This window comes from Balaenoptera physalus (genome assembly GCF_965194825.1).
Source record: "Balaenoptera physalus genome assembly, chromosome: 10".
NCBI lineage: Eukaryota > Metazoa > Chordata > Mammalia > Artiodactyla > Balaenopteridae > Balaenoptera > Balaenoptera physalus.
In genome coordinates, this window is record NC_138889.1 from 76841695 (window position 1) to 76861377 (window position 19683).

At 47.9% G+C, this 19683-nt stretch overlaps 1 protein-coding gene across 14 annotated transcripts in view; it reads left to right on the top strand.

Moving 5' to 3' along the window:
• Positions 1-19683, top strand: part of NAV2 (neuron navigator 2) — a 761975-nt gene that overhangs the window by 663943 nt on the left and 78349 nt on the right. For all 14 annotated transcript variants that reach the window (XR_014267924.1, XR_014267925.1, XR_014267926.1 and 11 more), the window contains 3 exons: positions 9120-9255; positions 17165-17456; positions 18200-18902. Coding sequence is in view for 4 of the 14 variants with exons in the window: in XM_082476565.1 (XP_082332691.1) it covers positions 9120-9255; positions 17165-17456; positions 18200-18902 (1131 nt within the window). In the remaining 10 variants the exon portion in view is untranslated. The remainder of the gene's footprint in view (positions 1-9119; positions 9256-17164; positions 17457-18199; positions 18903-19683) is intronic.

A 19683-nucleotide genomic window follows, 5' to 3' on the forward strand; every position in this document is an offset into this window, starting at 1 on the left:
ACATCATTTAAGCATGCCTTTCCCTTGCATAAACAACATTATCTCACAGGGAGTCCATTTGGAAAGTGTAATGACCCTCCAGATCCTTCAGTAACTCCTCAGAGTCTTTTGCTGAAAGCCAGGATTCCTCATGCCTGGGCGTGTAAATCCTAGTGGAAAAATCTGTTTAATCATCCCTCTAACCTTGGGATTCGGTTTTGCCTTTTTATTTCATGGAAGATGAAGTTGTAAATATAGTATCACATTAATTCAGAACCATTACAGATTCCTGATATATCAAGATACTCCCCAGAAGAGCTCAATATTAAAAATTTGTCCAAAGTAGAGGTGATTTCTCAGGAGGGTCTGGTGAAAGCAGGTTACTCTTCCTTGGTTGTATGGAATGCTAACTCCCTAGAACAGTGAGGAAAACAGGGAGTGTGAGAGGCTGGAGTAATTTATGATTCTTTCACCTGCGTTTTTCATAGCAGATAGCTTGTGTTTGGGCTGTTAAAATTGTGCTTTAAGCCCTCTGAGTGGCATTTGAATTCCTGACATAGTGATGTCAGAATCTCCTGTAAGACTCTGAAACTGGATCTCCTTGTCTTATGGGCCTTTCCATTTTTTAATGGATTTTCTGGTCACTTTGGAGAGCCTTGGCTCTGGTTAAAATACTGTGTCTTGGCCAACATGGGGTCTCATTGATATTATACTTGGTTGCTGTCAGCCAGTCGAGGTTCTTTTGAGATTCGGCTGGTTAGCAGACAGAGACTTTGAAGCTGACCTACATGTACTCTCTTTCTGATGAGAGGCATTAGACCCTGGTTGAGTCCTATCCTGATGAGCTCTGGGCTCTTAGCCTCGGTTCATCCAGTGGAAAATGGGAGGTGGAATAATCCATGTATCATGCCTAGTACAGTGCCTGGCATTTGGTAAACACCGCCAATGGTGGCTTTAAGTATTAGGTAAGATTGCATCTTATTTCTTTGTGGATAAACAGTGTGGTCTCATGGAGGACCTCTATTGTGGATTGGGTTGTAATGCCTCTGTAGGAGGGTCTCAAACTCAAATTGCAGGGTCAGTCAGGTAGCATATGTGAGTGCAAAGGCTCAGATGGGGGGTTGAGTCAAATGGGAAAGCACATGTCTGTCTAAAGAGAGCAGTTACAACTCAGGGCTGAGTAATCATCTCCCATGTATAAGATATTGGCACCTATTCCAAATATTTAAAAGACTCAGTGTGGGCTTTAAAGATAATCATTTAAGGGGTGAAATCAGCAACGAAGAAGCCCAGAAACTAGGAAGTGCAGTTACTTCTTTGGCAGCTTTTACTGAATGAGAGGAAATGCTCTGACCAGTGGGGACCTTCAGTGACCCTTTGCCTCTACTAGCTTTTCTCTGAGCTTAAACTCCCAGGATGGCAGTTAGAAAGCACCTCTGGGATGGCTGCATCCACCTCCCTCATGAAACTGGGAACTAAGAGTAAGTGACATGTCCAGACTCTAATAGGAAGCAGTTCTATTAGAGGGGAGTTCTATTAGAGGGGAGGGCTGGGGCCAGGGCCTGGCTCTCCTGGCTCCTTGGCTTTGCCACTTCCAAGCCTTGAAGGAGAGAGCAGCATAGCAAAGAGCACCAGTGGGCCTGGGCTTTGGCATGCTGCCGTCTATTGCCTTGTGCCGGCACTTGGCTGGTGGTTTGAGGGGCTATTGAAGGCTGTAGAAATGTCTGAAACCAGTGCAGTTTCCTTTGCTGACCTTCCCATTTTACATTTTCCCTTGTGTCTGAGCTATGTGTTCTTGTCTGTCACATCTACCGGCTTTGCCGTCAAGGGTGGGGACAACTGAGTCATCACTGTACCCCCCCGGAACCTCACGTGGTACCTGGCACATAGAGGGTGCTGGCTGACGGGGTGAGATGAACAAAATGAATTCAAGGCCCCTGGCTCGGGACTCAAAAACACTGAGTTTAGGAGTCTGGAAGAAAAATAGCAAATGTTTGGTGGAATTCTTTCCGCCCACCCACTGGCAAAAATAGGTGAAGATCATCTTCTAATCTGATCACTTATAACTGCAGTTGTGCCCTGACATGACCACCAGTGGAGGACCTTTCATTGAGGAGAGAAAAAGGGACATGGCTGTGATCTGGAGGGGAAATGATCTTTTTGTGTTTGATGGTTCTGAGGAGTCAATGGAAGCATCTTCTTGCCATTTCTCTAGATGTCCCAGCCAAAGAATTTATAGGGCATAAACATCATATGCTGTTTTGAAATTTAAAAAAAAAGACGGGAACCAGCCAAGCTGTGGGCCCCACGTCCCTTTTAGTTTCCTATGACAGAACCCGGGGCAGGAGGAGGCCCCAGAGTTCTTCTGCTTGTTTCCCAAGGCTGTTGAACAGTGCTGTTTCCACTAAGACTTTTGGAGTAGTCTTGGCAGTCTTACAATATAGAGTGAAGGTGAAGTGGAGCGGGAAGAACTGGTGAAGAGAATAGATGCTGTCTTGTGTTCATTTATTCTTCTGGTCGTTCATACAAAAATCATTCATTCACTCACAAAATGAAATCTGCTTTAGTATTTTTCTAAATGTCTGAGGAACACTTTTGTACCCAAAAAGAATGTCTTAGAATTAATTAGGTTTTACTATTCAACTGTTGAAGCTTTAATTTTGAAACCTATGTTTTCTTATAAATCTTATCTGTAAGTCAAGTATTTTTGTATACATTAAGAACGTTTCCACTTGTTATTTGATTAGTACATTATTAATTCAGACTTGAATTTAATTAGTACTGTTTGCAAACTTGGATAATTAAGTTTCCTTAAATATTTTATTTTATTTTATTTTATTTATTTTTTGCTGCACCACGAGGTTTGTGGGATCTTAGTTCCCCGACCAGGGATCGAACCCAGGCCCCCAGCAGTGAGAACGCCAGGTCCTAACTACTGGACCACCAGGGACTTCCCTCCTTAAATATTTCAGATTGCATTCGTAAACTTAACATACCTGGTTTCCTCATGCTCTCCAAATGTTGGATGGGGTAGACTTTAGCAGCCTAACAAGCAAAATCTTTCTAAGCACTTAAACAACCCTTGCAAATCACATAATTTATGACATTTATAGCTTCAGTTTGTGCAAAACACTTCAATTCTTTTTACAGTCTGAATCCAATTTTTAAATCTTTCATCTTAAAAATCTCAAATCAAAACTCAGTACTCATTTAGGTTCGAACCACAAGACTATTCTTTTTAGATTCTCTAATAGGCTGTATATTTTTTAAAATATTATAAACATATAGAGATTACCGCAGTGATCACAAAGCTTTCACTCTAAACTTAAGTATTAATAGTAGGATTTATTTCATTATCTCCCTACATCTTTTTGAAACTTTCCCAGGATTTAAAGTCACTTACTCCCAACTGGGGGGAGGAAGTTTATCCTCTCAGGTGGGCTCAGAACCATCATGTGATTTTTCTCAATCAGATTCAAGAGCAGGATGCAGGAATGGTCAAATCATATTCTGGAATGAATGTTCTGGAGCCGTGGCTGAGTACACTGTAGTTCTTTCTGCCGTGTCATCTGGGTCCCTGGAGCCTCTTACCTGGAATTTTGTTTCACCTCACTGCAAACACAAATCCTCTGGGTTTCTTTCAAGTTTGAGTCATAATCATGTTTTGTAACCTCTTTCAACATTTATCGCCCGACTTGGGTCAGTAGACTTGTACCCCATCCCAGGTTGTACCTAATTTCCTTTGCCACTTGATTGGATTCAACTAATGTTCTTACTGCCTGAATGAATTCTGCATGCTTTCCACATTTTTCCTGTCTGACTCTCAACCACATGTCTGGAGTCGTTTTAGAAACAAATTGCAATTCCCCATTAGTTAGCACAAGTATACCGAGTGACAAAAACCTAAGCAAACTAGTTTTAAGCAAAAGAAAAGAATTTTATTAGTTCTCACTGTTTGGTCTCCCAGAAGTGGCTTCTGGCTTCTGGTCTGACTGGATGCAGGAGCTCAGGTGATGTCATTCCTCTTACCTCTGCTTCCCTGCCTCTGTGCTAACTGCCTTCTAAGGCAGGTAAGGATGAAGGGGCCAGTGGGTCCGAGGCAGCTCTAGGCTTCCTTTGCATTTCTTCCAGAGCTGTGTGTCATTTTCAACATCTCCTGTGGGGGGAGTGCTATTTTAGGCAAAATTAAAGAGCTCGTGCCAGCACTTTGTAACTGTGAAGAAGTTCATGGACAACGTGAATCTCTAAGAGGGGGCTGGCATACCCCACATTCTCTTGTTGGGACCACATTGTTATCACAGAGCATCTTATGGACCTAGTTTTCCTTAGGATGCTTCTTGGAACTCACTGACCTTGATCTTGGTGGCTCATGACCGTTTATAATACCCTGAATTTTAGGGAAAGGACAAGTCGGAGCTAAGTGATTTTATATCTAGATAGATCCGCCAATGTCCCCAAAGATCCAGAAGTGAGGGAGACATGGCTGGTTTTCCAAGTGTGGGGACAGCTCTGGTTTCTGGCACACAGACAGCCCTGGGGGACACCAAGGCCGCTCTTGTTCAGCATGGACTTCCCTTGTGTCACTGCTCCTTCATCCTCCTCCTTAATTTCCCCACTCCACTCTTCTGTGGGGTAGATCATTGGTTCGCCCCTTCTGGGCCAGCTCAGTTTCAAGGACTTCCTGTAATTTCATCATAGCCGCATGATGCTCTGGGCACCGACGTGGGAAGAATCGTGTGTGTGATAAGTGCCACATGCCCCTCTGCAACAGCCTCTCAGCGTTGAAAGGCCACAGAGGAAGAGCGGGTACAATTTCAAAGCAAAAAAATCTGGGGCTTGGATTCATGGGCATTTGTTACTAAGTTCCCTCCTTCCTCCCCTCCAGCCCCACTTGTCTCCTGGCTGTCCTCTTTCTTCTTCGTTGGATTATAGGAAATTTTAGATACGTTAAATTGCTAACCCCAGAGAGCAGATGCAATTAAAGACTCATGGGATTTTCTTTTCATCATGAGAGTGGATTAGAGTCCTTTCCCGTCTGTTATGTCACCCTTTTCCCAGCAGAGCCTTCCACAGTTGCCAGCCTAGGTGGTGTCATTCATGTGTCACCCATAAGGCAACTGAGGCAAGGAAGTAGTGACTTGTCAGAGGCTGAAGTGGGAGGGAGCCGGGCTCAGAATCCACTGCTGGGGCTGCGTTTGCATCAGAACTTGCCCTGCCTGTCTCTCCTGTACGTGAGTTCAGTCAGGAGGTGTTTAATAAACACATACTGTGTGCCTGGAGATGGAGTTGATGTGAGGCTGGCATTGCTGTGGCAGCACTGCTCTGGAGGTGGGCTTCAGGGTCAGGGAGGGTTTCACTGCCAGCTCTGCCATGCATCTGCAGAGAGCCCTGGACGGCAGCTGTCACAGCCTGTTTCCTCATTAGGAAGCAAGGCCACCTGTGAGGGAGTAGGAGCGTTGCTGAGAATACGTGCAGATACTGAAGAGTTGGCACGTTGGCAAGTGCTCAGCCAACGGCTGTTGTGAAAAATCGGATGATGCAGGCCAGAGGGAGCGCATGTGCTGAAATTAGACAATTCAGCGTCTTAAACCCAATTCCAAAGTGGACTGAACGGCACTGGGCAAAATACTTGTTCTTTCAGCCTTGATCTCTTCATTTGTCAACTGGGGAGGATAATAGGTCCCTTACAGGTGTGATATGAAGAGTGGAGAAGTAAGTGATGTATCGGAAGCACCTGGCATGATGCCTGACGCCTGGGATGCACTTGTCACTATCACTAAGCAGACCCCTGCATATACTTGGAAAGTAGGACAGACCGTCATATGGAGAACAACTAGAAAACGGCAGGAGTGTATAGAATGAACCCAAATGCGGAAGACTGTGGGAATTCAGAGGAGGGGATTGTGAGGGTGGGCCAGAGTATTTGGAGAAGTCCTTAAAGGAGGATTCGGAACCGGATGGAGCCCAGGCCAAAGCAGTGGAATCACAGGAGGGAGGTCGGCTAAGACCCAGAGCTGCGGGATGCTGCAGGCCCTGTGAATTCATCCCAAGTCCCCCTCCTGAGCCCTCACACTTCCTGCCTTTATCCTCCCTACTTGAGAACCACCTTCGCATGTTTCCCCTGCACTTATGTGGGACCCTCCAGGTGGGCTTTAGGAAACCAAATTGATGGGCTGAAGGGAAAGGTGATGAAAACAGGTTTGCACTAAGCCTCATCTTCCTGTCTGATCAGCAGAGCTCAGACAGGCATCCTACAAGCTGGTGGAACAAACTGAAACTTCCTTTTGATTACTTGGGGGGAGTATGGGGAGCTCCTGGCTTTCTAAATCTCAGATATTGGCATTTCTTTTTTGTTGTTTGGTTTTTTTGGTTTGTTTTTTCGAGATATAGTTGATGTACAATATTATTTGTTTCAGATGTGCAGCATAGTGATTCACAATTTTTAAAGGTTATACTCCATTTATAGTTATTATAAAATATTGGCTGTACTCCCTGTGCTACACAATATATCCTTGCAGCTTATATATTTCGTACATAGTAGTTTGTACCTTCTAATCCCCTACCCCATCTTGCCCCTTGCTTCTTCCATCTCCCCACTGGTGACCACTCGTTTGTTCTGTGAGTCTGTTTCTGTTATATTCCCTAGTTTGTTGTATTTTTTTAGATTCTACATGTAGGTGCTATCATATAGTATTTCTCTTTTTCTGCCTGACTTATTTTACTAAGCATAATGCCCTCTAAGTCCATCCATGTTGTTGCAAATTGCAAAATTTCATTCTTTTTTATGACTGAGTAATATTCCATTGTATGTACATACCACATCTTTATCCATTCATCTGTTGATGGACACTTAGGTTGCTTCCTTATCTTGACAATTATAAACAATGCTGCTGTGAACATTGGGATGCATGTATCTTTTCGAATTAGTGTTTTTGTTTTTTCGGATGTATACCCAGGAGTGGAATTGTTCTGACACTGGCGTTTCTGAGGCATCAGGCTGCCACTGTGCAGGCCTTTCGGTGAGGCACAGCTCACTGTGGAGGGCTGAGTGGTGGAGTAACGTGGTTAAGTCAATACTTCATCATCATACAGCCCCGGGTGTAGATACTGACCCTGCCACTCCTGCTCTGGGATGTGCTAGCCTCCTGAACCTGGGCTTCCTCCTGGGGAAGTGGGCCGTGTCGTATGCCCGTGTGCACTGAAAATTGATGTAATAGAGAGCCGTCTGGCATCACAGTAAAGAGGGTGGCTCTGGGACTTCCCTGTTGGCGCAGTGGTTAAGAATTCACCTGCCAGTGCAGGGGACACGGGTTTGATCCCTGGTCCAGGAAGATCCCACATGCCACGGAGCAACTAAGCCCATGCACCACAACTACAGAGCCTGCACTCTAGAGCCCATGAGCCACAACTGCTGAGCTTGTGCTCTAGAGCCCGTGCACCACAACTACTGAGCCTGTGCTCTAGAGCCTGCGAGCCACAACTACTGAAGCCCACACGCTTAGAGCCCATGCTCCGCAACAAGAGAAGCCACCGCAATGAGAAGCCCGCACACGGCAGTGAAGAGCAGCCCCTGCTCGCCCAACTAGAGAAAGCCCGCGTGCAGCAACGAAGACCCAGTGCAGCCAAAAATAAATAAATAAATTTATTTAAAAAAAAAAAAAAGAGGGTGGCTCTGAAGCTGGGGCAGCTGGACCCAGGTTCTGCTCCACCTCTTACAGTCTGACCTTGTGCAAGGCGTCTTACCTTTCTAAGCCTCAGTTTCTCCACCTGTACAATAGAAAAACAATAATACTTACCTTTTGTCACTCGATCAAGTAGAGCAGTGTTACATTGATGCTGGAAGCTTACTTTATAGCCTCCTCAACTTCCCACTCCCATGTGTCTAAATCAGCAAGTATTTATTGAGCACCTGCTGTGTATCTGCCACCCTGCAACCAAACAAATGAGAAAATGCAACCAGCTTGATGCTGGCTGGGCGGGGGGTGGAGGTGGCACTGCAGATAGAAGAACCAGGGAAGGCCTTTCTGGGGAGGTGACTCTTCAAGTGAGAAGGAAGAAGGGACAGGTGACCAAGAAGAGGTACAGTAAATGCAAAGCCTTGAACACGAACACCCAGAGCCAGTGAGCGATGGAGGGGGGCCCAAGACAGGACTGGACGGGGAGGCTGGATCACAGGGTCTTGAGGGCCAGAGTACAGAGTTTGGGTCCCTGAGAAGCCACTGGAGGGTCTGAAGCAGTGGAGCAATAGATCTGATTTCTGTTTCACAAAGATCATTCTGGCTGCTGTGGGGAGAAGAGGTGGTCTGGGAGCAGATGAGGAGCACGGAGCGCAGCCGGCCTGTTGGCAGTCACCTAGGCAGAGCTAAGCAGCTGGAACCGCAGGGCGCAGGGGCGGGGAGGGCCGTGCACACTGGGAGAGATTCTGCAAGCAGAGGCGGGCGGACCCGGGGGTGGACTGAATGTCTTGGTGTTGGGAAGCAGGAGGCAGAAGAAAAAAGAAGAATTATTGCTTGGAGGTTTGACTTGAATAGTGGGGGACAATGGTCTCGATGGAGTTGAGGGTTGAGAAATGGACTCTATTTTCGATGCATCCTAGGATATTATTAGAGTTAGAACTGCCAATGGAGTTGGTGGGTTTTGCTGACTTTTGCACTTTCCTTCCCTTGGCTTTTTTTGGTCCAGGAGTGGAGTCCAGGGAATTCACATAGCAGTTCTTTCTCCCGCTCTGAGCCCCAGGGAGGGTGCCACTGCTGTCTCTCTCTCTGCCCCGCTTTCAGCTCCAGCCCCCAAACCCCTGCTCCTCCGCTGGCTCTAGGCCTGGCAGGTAGCCCTGGGCCTCTCTGAAGTTCCCGAGATGAAGCTGAGGATGGGGTAGGCAGGGTGTAGGTGTTCGGCCACGTCTGCTCAGGGAGGTGCCCACCCTTCGGGGGAAGGTACACATCAGCCACTTCACCCAGCTGCCAGACGAAACGGATGGATGGCACCCTTGAAGATGAGTCACGTCAGAGGCAAAGGAGCTCTGTCTGGGGCTTTGTGACACAGGAGCCTTCGGGGATGGTACACGCTTGTCTGTATCGTCAGACGCTGCTGAGCTGGCGCAGTGTGAGGTCTCGGTGCTCAGGCTGTGTTTGTCTTGGCAGCTGGGATGACAGCAGCTCCGTCAGCAGCGGTATCAGCGACACCATAGACAACCTCAGCACGGATGACATCACCAGCTCCTCCATCGGCTCCTATGCCAACACGCCTGCCTCCTCGCGTAAGAGCCTGGATGTCCAGGTAAGGAGCAGGGTCCCTCCCAGGGCCCCTGCCAGCAGAGAGCCTTGGGCTTGTGGGCCAAGGGGGCTGTTTGGGTTGCGCAGAATCTCCAGGTCCGTGAGATGAGGCCCGACCTCCTGCTTGATGCCTGTGCTCTTATATCTTGACTCTGTCCTCTACCTGCAGGGAGAGGGGGGTGTCCAGTATCGGGGTACGCTAAACGGGAGAGGGGAGACTCACCGCTCTCACTGTGGTGGCCTTGGCAAATCCTGTTTCCTTCCCGGACCTCAGTTTCATCATCTATTTGTAAAAAAAAAAAAAAAGAATGTTGGACTCCACTGGCCGTTGTTCTTAGTCTGGAGTGCGTGTCCCTGGCATTTGTCTGATCCCTCGAGAGTGCCGGGGTGGGAACAAAGTTAAGAAGCCTGGGCTGGAAGACCAGTACGTCCCAACAGATCTGTGGGTCATATCCTCCTGCCAGTGTATTGTATTTGGCCCACAATATCACTCTTCTTTTAAATGGGATTGCATGTCAAGTTTCTTCAAGTTCATCATTTCACATGATAGTGAGCTTCTGGTTTCTCTTGAAAAATCAGAAGATATTGCCTTCCTGAGTCTATATTCTCCACAACCATCTGATGTCCAGGTGTCCCCGCCTTTGGACAGGGCGCCCACGCCACTGTGTGCCAACCAGCTAGCTACACCCTTCAAATACCTGCCTGTCCCGAGGCACTTGAGTTTCCAACCCCTGCTTTAAACTCTCTGATTTAGTGTTTCAGATGCAGTGCTTCCAAAGCAGTTTTGTGCAGGTGTGTTTGCTTCCCCTCATAGAATCCCTTAGTGGTCAGAGGGGTTGGTTCTCATAAGCCCATTTTACTAGCGGACAAGCGAGGTGCCATCCTCACCACCAGTCCCCACGCTGGGACAGATCGGCACGAGGACTGGTCAACCACGGTGGCACTGGCATGTACGGACTGCAATCCTTTTCATGATGAGTCCCTCCCACCAGTGGGGCCCGCTGCCTCGGGTGAACCCCTGTGAAGGTCTGATGGGGACGGAGTCTCCCAGAGGGACCTTTTGAGGGCAGAGCTGACACAGCCCCTTCTTTCACTCCCTTCCTTTCACATCCGCTTCCTTTCTCCGCTTTCTCACTCTGGACAGATAGGAGCTGCTTTGGGAATCTCTTTGCTTTCAAAGGTATCTTTTTCTTTGAGGAGAGGGCTAAATGAAGGATGTGTCAGAGTGTGGGATTAATTCTGTGCCACAGAAATGTAAACACAGACTGCCTGATGAAATCTATTAGGTGTTGCCTCTGGGATTGCCTATGACTTCTTGAGTTTTCATTTTTAGCCTGAATTTCTAATTATCATTGGCAAACAAGGGTGGGTTGTGGCGGTTAACGGAAAAAAAACTACCCAAATGAAGGGAGCCCAGAGATTTGGGGGGTACTGATAATGTGCCATATCTTGATCTGGGGGGTAGTTATATACGTTAATTTCAGAAAATTTCTTCCAATTATATACTTAAGATTGTACATTCAGTATATGAATGTTATACCTCAATTTTTAAAAAGTTAATTAAAAACAACCCAAAAAACCTAAGCCACACCACCAACTGATCACTGTTTAATTAGTTATTAGACACAAGTTAGAAACACCCAGCCAGACTGTGTCCCTACCACTTGCCAAATGTTATAATATCCACAGTTTCCGGGACTTCCCTGGCAGTCCAGTGGTTAGGACTTGATCTTTCACTGCCATGGCCCAGGTTCATTCCCTGGTCGGGGAACTAAGATCCTGCATGTCGTGGGGCACAGCCAAAAAAAAAGATATCCACCGTTTTCCTTTCCTTGTGGACACTAATTTTTGTTTTTTTCTGAGACTCATTTTAATTTCAAAGTAACAACAACGAAGCTTCTAGACAGTTCTTAGATACGGAGCTGGGGAACTAAGAGAGAAGGAGAGACAGACGGAGACAGAGAGGAGAGAGAGATCTGTAAATCAGTAGGTTTCTCTCTTGTTTACTTGCAAGGTAGGAAGAAGCTTGCTCCTAAAATGCTCACTGAGCCAACAAAACACTGTTGGAACAGTCTCCTTGTCTTTGTTCCCTTCCCACAAACCTGGGGTTAGAATCTGTTTTCCACATTGATACAGAGTAAACATCTGGGATTTACAAATGATACATTTGAATTTGGTTAATGTCAAGGCCCCCCTCCTCCTCCTTGACCAGCTCTTTGCTTTCATCTAGCAAATGTCACATCAGAAAAGCTTCAAGAATATTACACAAGCATGTCTTTTGACCAAGATCAGAAAGATAACGTCAAGGGTTGTAAAGAGTTTACTATTTATTGGGTTGTTTTTTGCTCTACAACTACCTGAGTTTAAAATATTTAAATAAAAATTAAGCAAGTAGGTCTTGGAATAAAATAAATGTAGACTTGCACCCATAGTTACAAAGATTCCTGCTGAGATGGTTTCTTTGGCATTCCTTTGTTCCTGTCCAGGGAGCATCTCCAAGTATCTGAATCCACATAAACTGCAGCCTTCTCCCCTCCCTCCCCTGTAGCACTCTGAGGAAGGCTAAGGGCCATTACTCCTCTCGGAGCAGCGTCAGGCAGCGGGAAGGTGTACACTGCCATCCTCCCCAGGGCTCATTCAGGTTCCCGTCACACATGGGTTTCCCTGGACAAATGGGCAGCACAAAGCATCCCGGGCGAGGCATGGAAAGGCAAGAAGAAGTAGCCCAGTGTGTCCACTGGGAAAGCAGGTTGAAGACAGGTTGCCTGCCTAAGTTTTCATATTTGAAAAGCCTCTGAAGACCAGCCAAAAGGAAGTACATCTAAGGAACAGGGGAGCTATCGTCTGGAAGCCTAAGGAACAGCCTCGTTTAGCTGCTTGAGAGAGGCGGCAGCCGGTAACAGAGGAGCGATCCTTGGGGGATGGAAGTCCCCTTTGTCTGTGAGTGACTGTTTCCTCAAGGATGTTGAGGAGCACGGGGAGGGTCTTCGATGGGGCACCCGTGCCCAGATATCCAGCATCGGCCTCTGCTCACTGCTTCTCAGTGTGCTGGGCAAAGCATCTCCCTGCCTGGGGTCTGACAGCCTCTTGCCCAACTTTCTCCGGGAGAGCCGGTGAGTCTGGCTGCAGTGTCAGGGAAAAGGTACGGCCTTTAAAGTCAGGGTTGAGCTCCTAGCTCTGTGGCATCCTTGGATAAGCTCAACCTCTCCAAGCCTCTGCCTCCCCGTGATTACATAAAATCACGGTAACTAGGCTTATCTGGAAGGGTGAGTGTGAGAGCGATGTGGACATTCTTTATCTGAACATGCTTTCAGATAAATGAGCCTAATTCGGTTTTTCTTTTTTCTTTTTCTTTTTTTTTTTTGTTCTGGCTGTGCCACTCTGCTTACGGGATCTTAGTTCCCCGGCCAGGGGTTGAACCCCAGCCCTCGGCAGTTGAAAGCGCTGAGTCCTAACCACCGGACCTCCAGGGAATTCCCTCAGAGCCTAATCCTCAATAGTTGCTCAGACAGTTCGTATAGTTTCTTTCCTTTCCTTTCCATTTCCTTTTTCCCTTTCCTTCCTTCCTTCCTTCCTCTATATTACCTATCCCTCTGCTTTTCTCCTCCATTCATGTCAGGAACCAAAAGTTGACTGTTATTCATGTCCTTTCTCTGTAGTGTCAGAGCATTTCATCTTATGTTTTGCAGCATTTTGTTTTTAGGACAGTGTGTTGGTGGCAGAAGACTTTCATACGTGAACATCACTTCCCCACATCCCTTTCATCTATCTCTTCCTGTCCTTGTGACTCAGCATTTTCTCTCAGTCTGTGGAAGGTTCCATTCCAGGTGCCAAGGTACAAAAAAAGGCATATGTCAAGATTCCTCTCATTTTCACTGCCTTTGAAATTTTAAAAAAATATACAAGGGGAAAAAATGGTAATTCCATGTGAGTTTACTTTTTGCTACTGAAGGAAACAAAATTCTGAATCCTGTGGCAAGGATTCCTGTCCTGTGTGACCCTGAGTAATCCTGGAGCTCTCTGGATGCTCTCTGAATGATGGTCTGGACGTAAGGATAGGGTTTGGCTGGGGTGTGGGTAGGGCACCCCTTCTGCCACCTGCTGGGTCCTGCTGCTCCTGACTTGATGCAAGTTACCTTTCCTCTTCACACCTGTGCTTTCCTTGTCTGTCAAATACGGATAAAAGTGCAAGTTGAGAGGATTAGATGAGCTAATAATGTGTGCGGAGGCACCCAGTGCCCAGTAAGAAAGGCGGCAGGTGATGATGCTGACGCCGATCCTAATTTCTGTTATTACTGGGACTCCAACTTTAGCCAGTGTAGCATCTCAATCTGCAGGGGATGGTGTGGGCTTGAAGAGGGCAGTGTCTCTGGCTTCTTAGAGGCTTGTGGCCTAAGAGCACAAAAGACAAGTACCCTGTTCACCTTAATGCAAGGCAGAAATAGATTAAATGCTAAAGTGCCGGAGATTTTCAGAGGGGGGACAGTTGGTGACAAAAGAGCCACTGTTAAAATTGAGTCCCTCCACATTGAGCTCATTGCGCCCACCGTCAGCTCTCTGAGACACCTGTCTGTTATCACCCTTGTTTCACGCACAAGGTAACAATCTCAAAGAAGCTCAGCCGCTTCCTTCGGGGTCACACACAGCACAGGAGGCAGTTGCAGCACCTAGTACTTGACCTCAAGTCTGTCCGACCCCAAGCCCATGCTCTTCCCTCCACCTCCCGCCCCACGGCTGCACCTCCTCGCTCCTCAGCGCCTTGGTTCCATCCTCTCGCTCTCAGAAGACTGGCTTCCCCTCTTCAGTCTCTGGGGAACCTGGGCCCACAGGGGAGAACTCTCCCATCTTCCAGGCCCTCTTCCTCCTTGAGTGTGGCCATTTCCCTGCCTTCCCTCTTGGATGCTGAATGAGTAAGTGGGCTTGCAGGTAGGGGCAGTAGGAAAATCCACAGAAAGGAGGTACCACTTGAGATGGGAACAGCTGGCAAAGGGGAGGGTGCAGCTCTTTGTACATCCCATGTGGCCGTCCTGCTGGCCCTCCTGTTGTAAGCTCTGGGAGCAGAGAGGCTGGCCCTTCTTCATCTTTTAATCCCTCCTGGTGCCACCACATGATCTGGCACACAGCTCAGCAGGGGTTTGCGAAGGAGATGTGAACTCACAGCCAGTATAAATCCCGGAGCAGAGGCCGCTGTGCCGAGAGCAGCTGGGAAGCCGGCCACCCTGGACCACATTGTGGGGCTGTGATGGTTGGATGATTGTTCTCTCCAGAGGGGGATTCAGTTGTAGTCCCAGACCATGGATGTGTGCACTCTCTCTGCCACTGGGGTGGAATCAGTTCTGGAGGTCCCACCCAGAGGCTAGGCTGGAACTGCTCCAGAATTGGAGCTGGGGAACCACCAGCCAGCCAGGATGGAAGGAGAATCTACTGGGTGTAGGTGTTATGTTAGGTGCCCCTGGACATGCAGCATCCTCAAGTCCTTGGACTTGTCCTCCAGGAAGGCAGCATGGCATGATGGCTAAAATATGGGCTCCGCACTTAGGCTCCCCGGAATCCTTGCACTGTGTGATCTTGGGCAATTTTCTTTTCCACTCTGTGCCTCAGTGTTCTCATGTAAAACTGAGACTACGAACTATAACTTCCTCATAGGTTTCTGGTGAAGATTAAATTAAATGGTACATGTAAAGCACTTTAGCCCAGTGCCTAGCACATAGTAAATGCTTAGTAAACTTTAATTGTTACTGCTCCTACTATTAGCATCACTGTAATTTGATCAGGAAAAATAAGGTATAGGAACATTAAAAGAATAATTAATCCAGTACCCCAGGATGTGGTATGTGCTAAGTTTTCAGTACCTCTTAGAGTGTAAAAGGATGTGTTAGAATGTACTTGAACATAAGCTCCAGGAGGTTAATGATTTGTATTGATATTTTGTTCTCATTCATTGTAGTATTCCCAGTACCCAAAAGCTTGCTTGGCACACAGTGGTACCGGGTAAATATTTGTTGAGTGAATGTTTCCAAAGCCAAGATATTTTCTGCCTCAGGGCCTTTGCACATAACTCTTCCCTCTACCTGGCATGCTCTTCCCTAAACTCTTCTCTCGGTAAGTTTCTGCTCATCCTTTAGGACACTTCTTCAAAAAGGCCTTACCAGACCACTGTCCCTTACCCCCATCATCATAATCTAAATTACATCACTGCCTGTAATTCTCTCTCAGACTCCTTGTCCTTTTCCATTTATTTGTCTTGTATTTCCAATCCCTGCCTCTTTCACTGGACCGTAAACTTCAGAAGGGATGGGAACCAATCTTACTCACAGATCCTCAGACTCACCATAGTGCCCAGCAAACCATAGGCGTGGAGGAAATTCTGGTTGAATGAATACACTGGGAGGTTTAGAGGGAGGAACACGGGCTGGTGTAGTTGGGACATGGAGCAAGTACCGTGAGTTTCCACTTATCTGTAAAACTGAGATGAAGGCAGTTCTACTTACCTGCTCACCCTCCTTGACCAGATAGCGGTCGGGATCGGATGAGGTCGTTTTGTTAAAGTGTGCTGTAGCTCGAGAAGCATGTGTTCGCCGACCGATGTGTTCATGTCCTCACCAAGCCTGATTGCGTGCCTGCTGTGGGGACGCCTCTGTCTCTGTCCTTTGCCGCAGCTGAACGATGAGCTTCTTGCAGCCCAGGAGTGTTTCTGTCCTCCTCCTCTCTCTATGCCTAGTACCTCGTGGAAATGTTTGAGGAATGACCAAACAACTGAAGGCACCCGTGAGGTGGCTGAGGGAGAGGGGGGAGGCTGTGGTGGCGCTAGAGAGGCGATTGAACTTGGACTGCTTGTCTCTGTATGTATCTTTGCTCCCACTCAGCCAGCGTATTCCATGCAGGAAGCCATCGGTACTAATCTCGAGTGACAAGCATCAGGCCAGATTCTTGCCAGGGGGTCATTTTGATTTCCTACCTTGTTGATGTTGCCCACTCTCGGTAGTTAAGTACAGCAAATACGGGACCTGTATCGCAGGGGAGCCGCCCTAAAGTGTTGCGGACCACCCTTCCCCATTCACTGCACTGCTTCTCCCTGCTGAAATCTCCTCAGACTGGCCCCAGCCCCTAGGGAGGCCCCCAAAGCTTTCTGGTGAGCGAGTTATGGCTTTCACCTGCAGCAAATGATTAACCGTCACACTTCTGTCCCCTCCTGGGCTCCGTGGCCAGCAGGTCAGGCCTCTTCCAAAGAAAGCTGGCTAATTATATCCCATGTCTGCCCAAAGTCCCACAAGAGGAGCAAGCGGCGGCATGTGAATGGAGCTGGGGTGGGAGCAGGCACCCTCTGGCTTTTAGCGTGGTGTGATGGGGAGGGAAGCGGCTTTTGAGGCTTTGCTTCCTCTCAGCCCCTCTCTCTCCCTGATGCGAGGGGAACTAGCAGCCGCCCTCTGTCGCTCACTCTCGGTGTGTTAGACTGTGGCGCTGTGCTAGATCCAGAGATCTGGCTGCCAGTGGAGTGATCGGGAGCTGGCAGAACAAAGGGAGATGGGCTGGGAGGCCGTGAGCTGGATAGAGCTCAGGCTGCCGGAGCTAGAGGAGGCGCGTCGCCAAGTGGCGGAGCTGGTGGCTGAATTCTTGTCACAGCTCCGTCCATTGGTCCTCCTCCATGGGGCTCTGTCCCTCTTTCTCCTCTGGCTCTTTTTACTCTCCTCCCTCACTCCCTTTTAGGACATATTCGTATGCTTTACTTTCCTTGGACCCAACAAATCAGGCTTCCTAACAAGATAACCAGAGTACAAAGGCCCAAACGTTTTCAAGTAGCCCGCTGTTATTTTTCCCTTAACTTGTCCAGTGCGTGGGCATTTTTGCTCTGGGGTGACGGGCTCTCTAGCCTGGGGTTTGAGAAGGACTGATTCAGAGGGTCTCCTTCGCAGACCGACGCTGAGAAACACTCACAGGTGGAGAGGAATTCCCTGTGGTCCGGCGACGATGTCAAGAAGTCAGACGGAGGGTCAGACAGTGGCATAAAGATGGAGCCGGGGTCGAAGTGGAGGCGGAATCCTTCTGATGTGTCTGACGAGTCCGACAAAAGCACGTCGGGCAAGAAGAACCCCGTCATCTCTCAGACAGGCTCGTGGCGGCGAGGCATGACAGCTCAGGTGGGCATCACCATGCCGAGGACGAAGCCGGCTGCCCCGGCAGGCACGCTCAAGACCCCAGGAACTGGTGAGTCAGAGGCATGCGTGGGCACTTGTCATTTTCAAAACCTGAACCGCAGTCACTCTAGCGAGGGCTTGGTGATACTTTTTAAATCCCTATAAAATGCACAGGTATTTCTTCTTAGGGTTTAGACCCTGCTCATAGCCAGCTTTCAGAAAGGTTCACATCCTTACCTTTCTCCAAGTGGAGATATGTAAGCATGAGAGCCTCTTAAATTCTGAAGATGGTTCAACTGCCGAGACACGTTGAATTGGTTTAAGCTGGGTCAGAGCTGACATACCCAGTGAAGGCTATTCAAGAGCACGTGGGTAGGAGCTGTTGGTGTGTTGAATTGATGTTGTCCATGATCTAAGGATGTATGTAAACAAGGGCAGTGTTTTTGCAGGAAGGTTGGGGTACCCCTTGAAAATGATAGGGACAGCTTTTCAATGGACAGAGGGAGAATGGTCAATAAAACACAAGATCTCTTTCCCAGACATATCAGTGATTGGCTGGCTTTGCTTTATTCTGAGTAAATTTAGACTGCTTTGCGAATGAGGAAAACCATTGACATCTCCTAAAAGGCTCATGGTGACAGTTGTAGACACGATTATCTTTATAAAAAGCTCTTTCCTCTGTCTCCCAAGGGGATTGCTTTCCCCCAAGAGAAAGCGAACTAGTTCTTTGGAGGAGGGGAGAATTTTAAACAGTCTGAGCTGGCGGAGCTGGCTTCTTGGTGTGCAGGCTAACCTTTCTGATTTCTCTCTTAGGAAAAACAGATGATGCAAAGGTGTCTGAGAAAGGAAGGCTGTCTCCCAAAGCCTCCCAGGTGAAGCGCTCCCCGTCAGATGCTGGCCGCAGCAGCGGTGATGAATCCAAGAAACCCCTCCCTGGCAGCTCCAGGACGGCCACTGCCAATGCCAACAGCTTTGGGTTCAAGAAGCAGAGTGGCTCTGCCGCTGGTTTGGCCATGATCACAGCCAGTGGGGCCACTGTCACCAGCAGGTCAGCCACGCTGGGCAAAATCCCAAAGTCGTCCGCACTTGTCGGTCGGTCCACCGGTCGGAAGACAAGCATGGATGGGGCTCAGAATCAGGATGACGGGTATCTGTCTCTCAGCTCCCGGACAAATTTACAGTACCGGAGTCTGCCAAGGCCCAGTAAATCCACCAGCCGGAATGGGGCTGGGAACAGGTCTAGTACCAGCAGCATAGATTCCAACATCAGTAGCAAGTCAGCAGGCCTGCCGGTGCCCAAGCTGAGGGAGCCTTCCAAGACAGCCCTGGGCAGCTCTCTGCCAGGTCTGGTCAACCAGACCGATAAGGAGAAAGGCATCTCATCCGACAACGAGAGCGTGGCTTCCTGTAACTCAGTGAAGGTGAACCCGGCAGCCCAGCCTGTGTCTAGTGCGGCTCAGGCCACTCTCCAGCCAGGGGCCAAGTACCCTGATGTGGCCTCTCCCACGCTCCGCAGGTAAGTGGGTAAATGGCGCCGAGCGGAACTGGAATACGTGGAGTGGCATCCTGGATTAATAACTTCCTGTTTTCTTAGCTGAAGCCACCTCTGGTTTTCTCCACTTCAGTCCTTGGGTAAAGCTGTTTGGTCGGATGCTGCCAGCAATTCTGCAGTCAACTGATTATTTTCCCATGTTGGCATGAAAAACATAAGCCTCTGGAATCAATCATCCTGGGTTTGAATCCTAGGTCCACCTTAATTAGCCACCATGTAACCTCTCTTAATACTTCTGCCTCCGTTTCCTCATCTGTAAAATGGGGATGATGATACCTACCTAGGGGTTCTTGTGTCCATTAATCTCTCTGTAGCTACATCTGGCCCATAGTAAGTACTCAATAAAAGTTAGCTACCATCGAAGATGAGATCCTAATACTCCCTTAGATCTGGATGGGGAGCTCAAGGGAAGCAGTTTTGATTTTAATCTGTGGCTCAGATTCCTCATCATTATGCCAGACAGTGGCATAATGGCCAGACCTTTTCCCCAAATAGTCCAATATCCCCCACATACTTTTTTATACTGCATGCATAATTCCAAATTAGTGCCTGAAATTTTAGCTTCCTTTAAAAAAAAAAACAAAGAAAGAAAAAACAAAGCAGAAGCGTTTCTGAAAAAGAGAATTTGATTTCCTATTACCTGAAAAAGGCATTTTCCTGCATTTCCACAACGGGTGGAAATTTGTACCTTAAAATTGATCATTCACTTTTTAAAAACAGTTTCCTTTCAAATTTATACAACTTT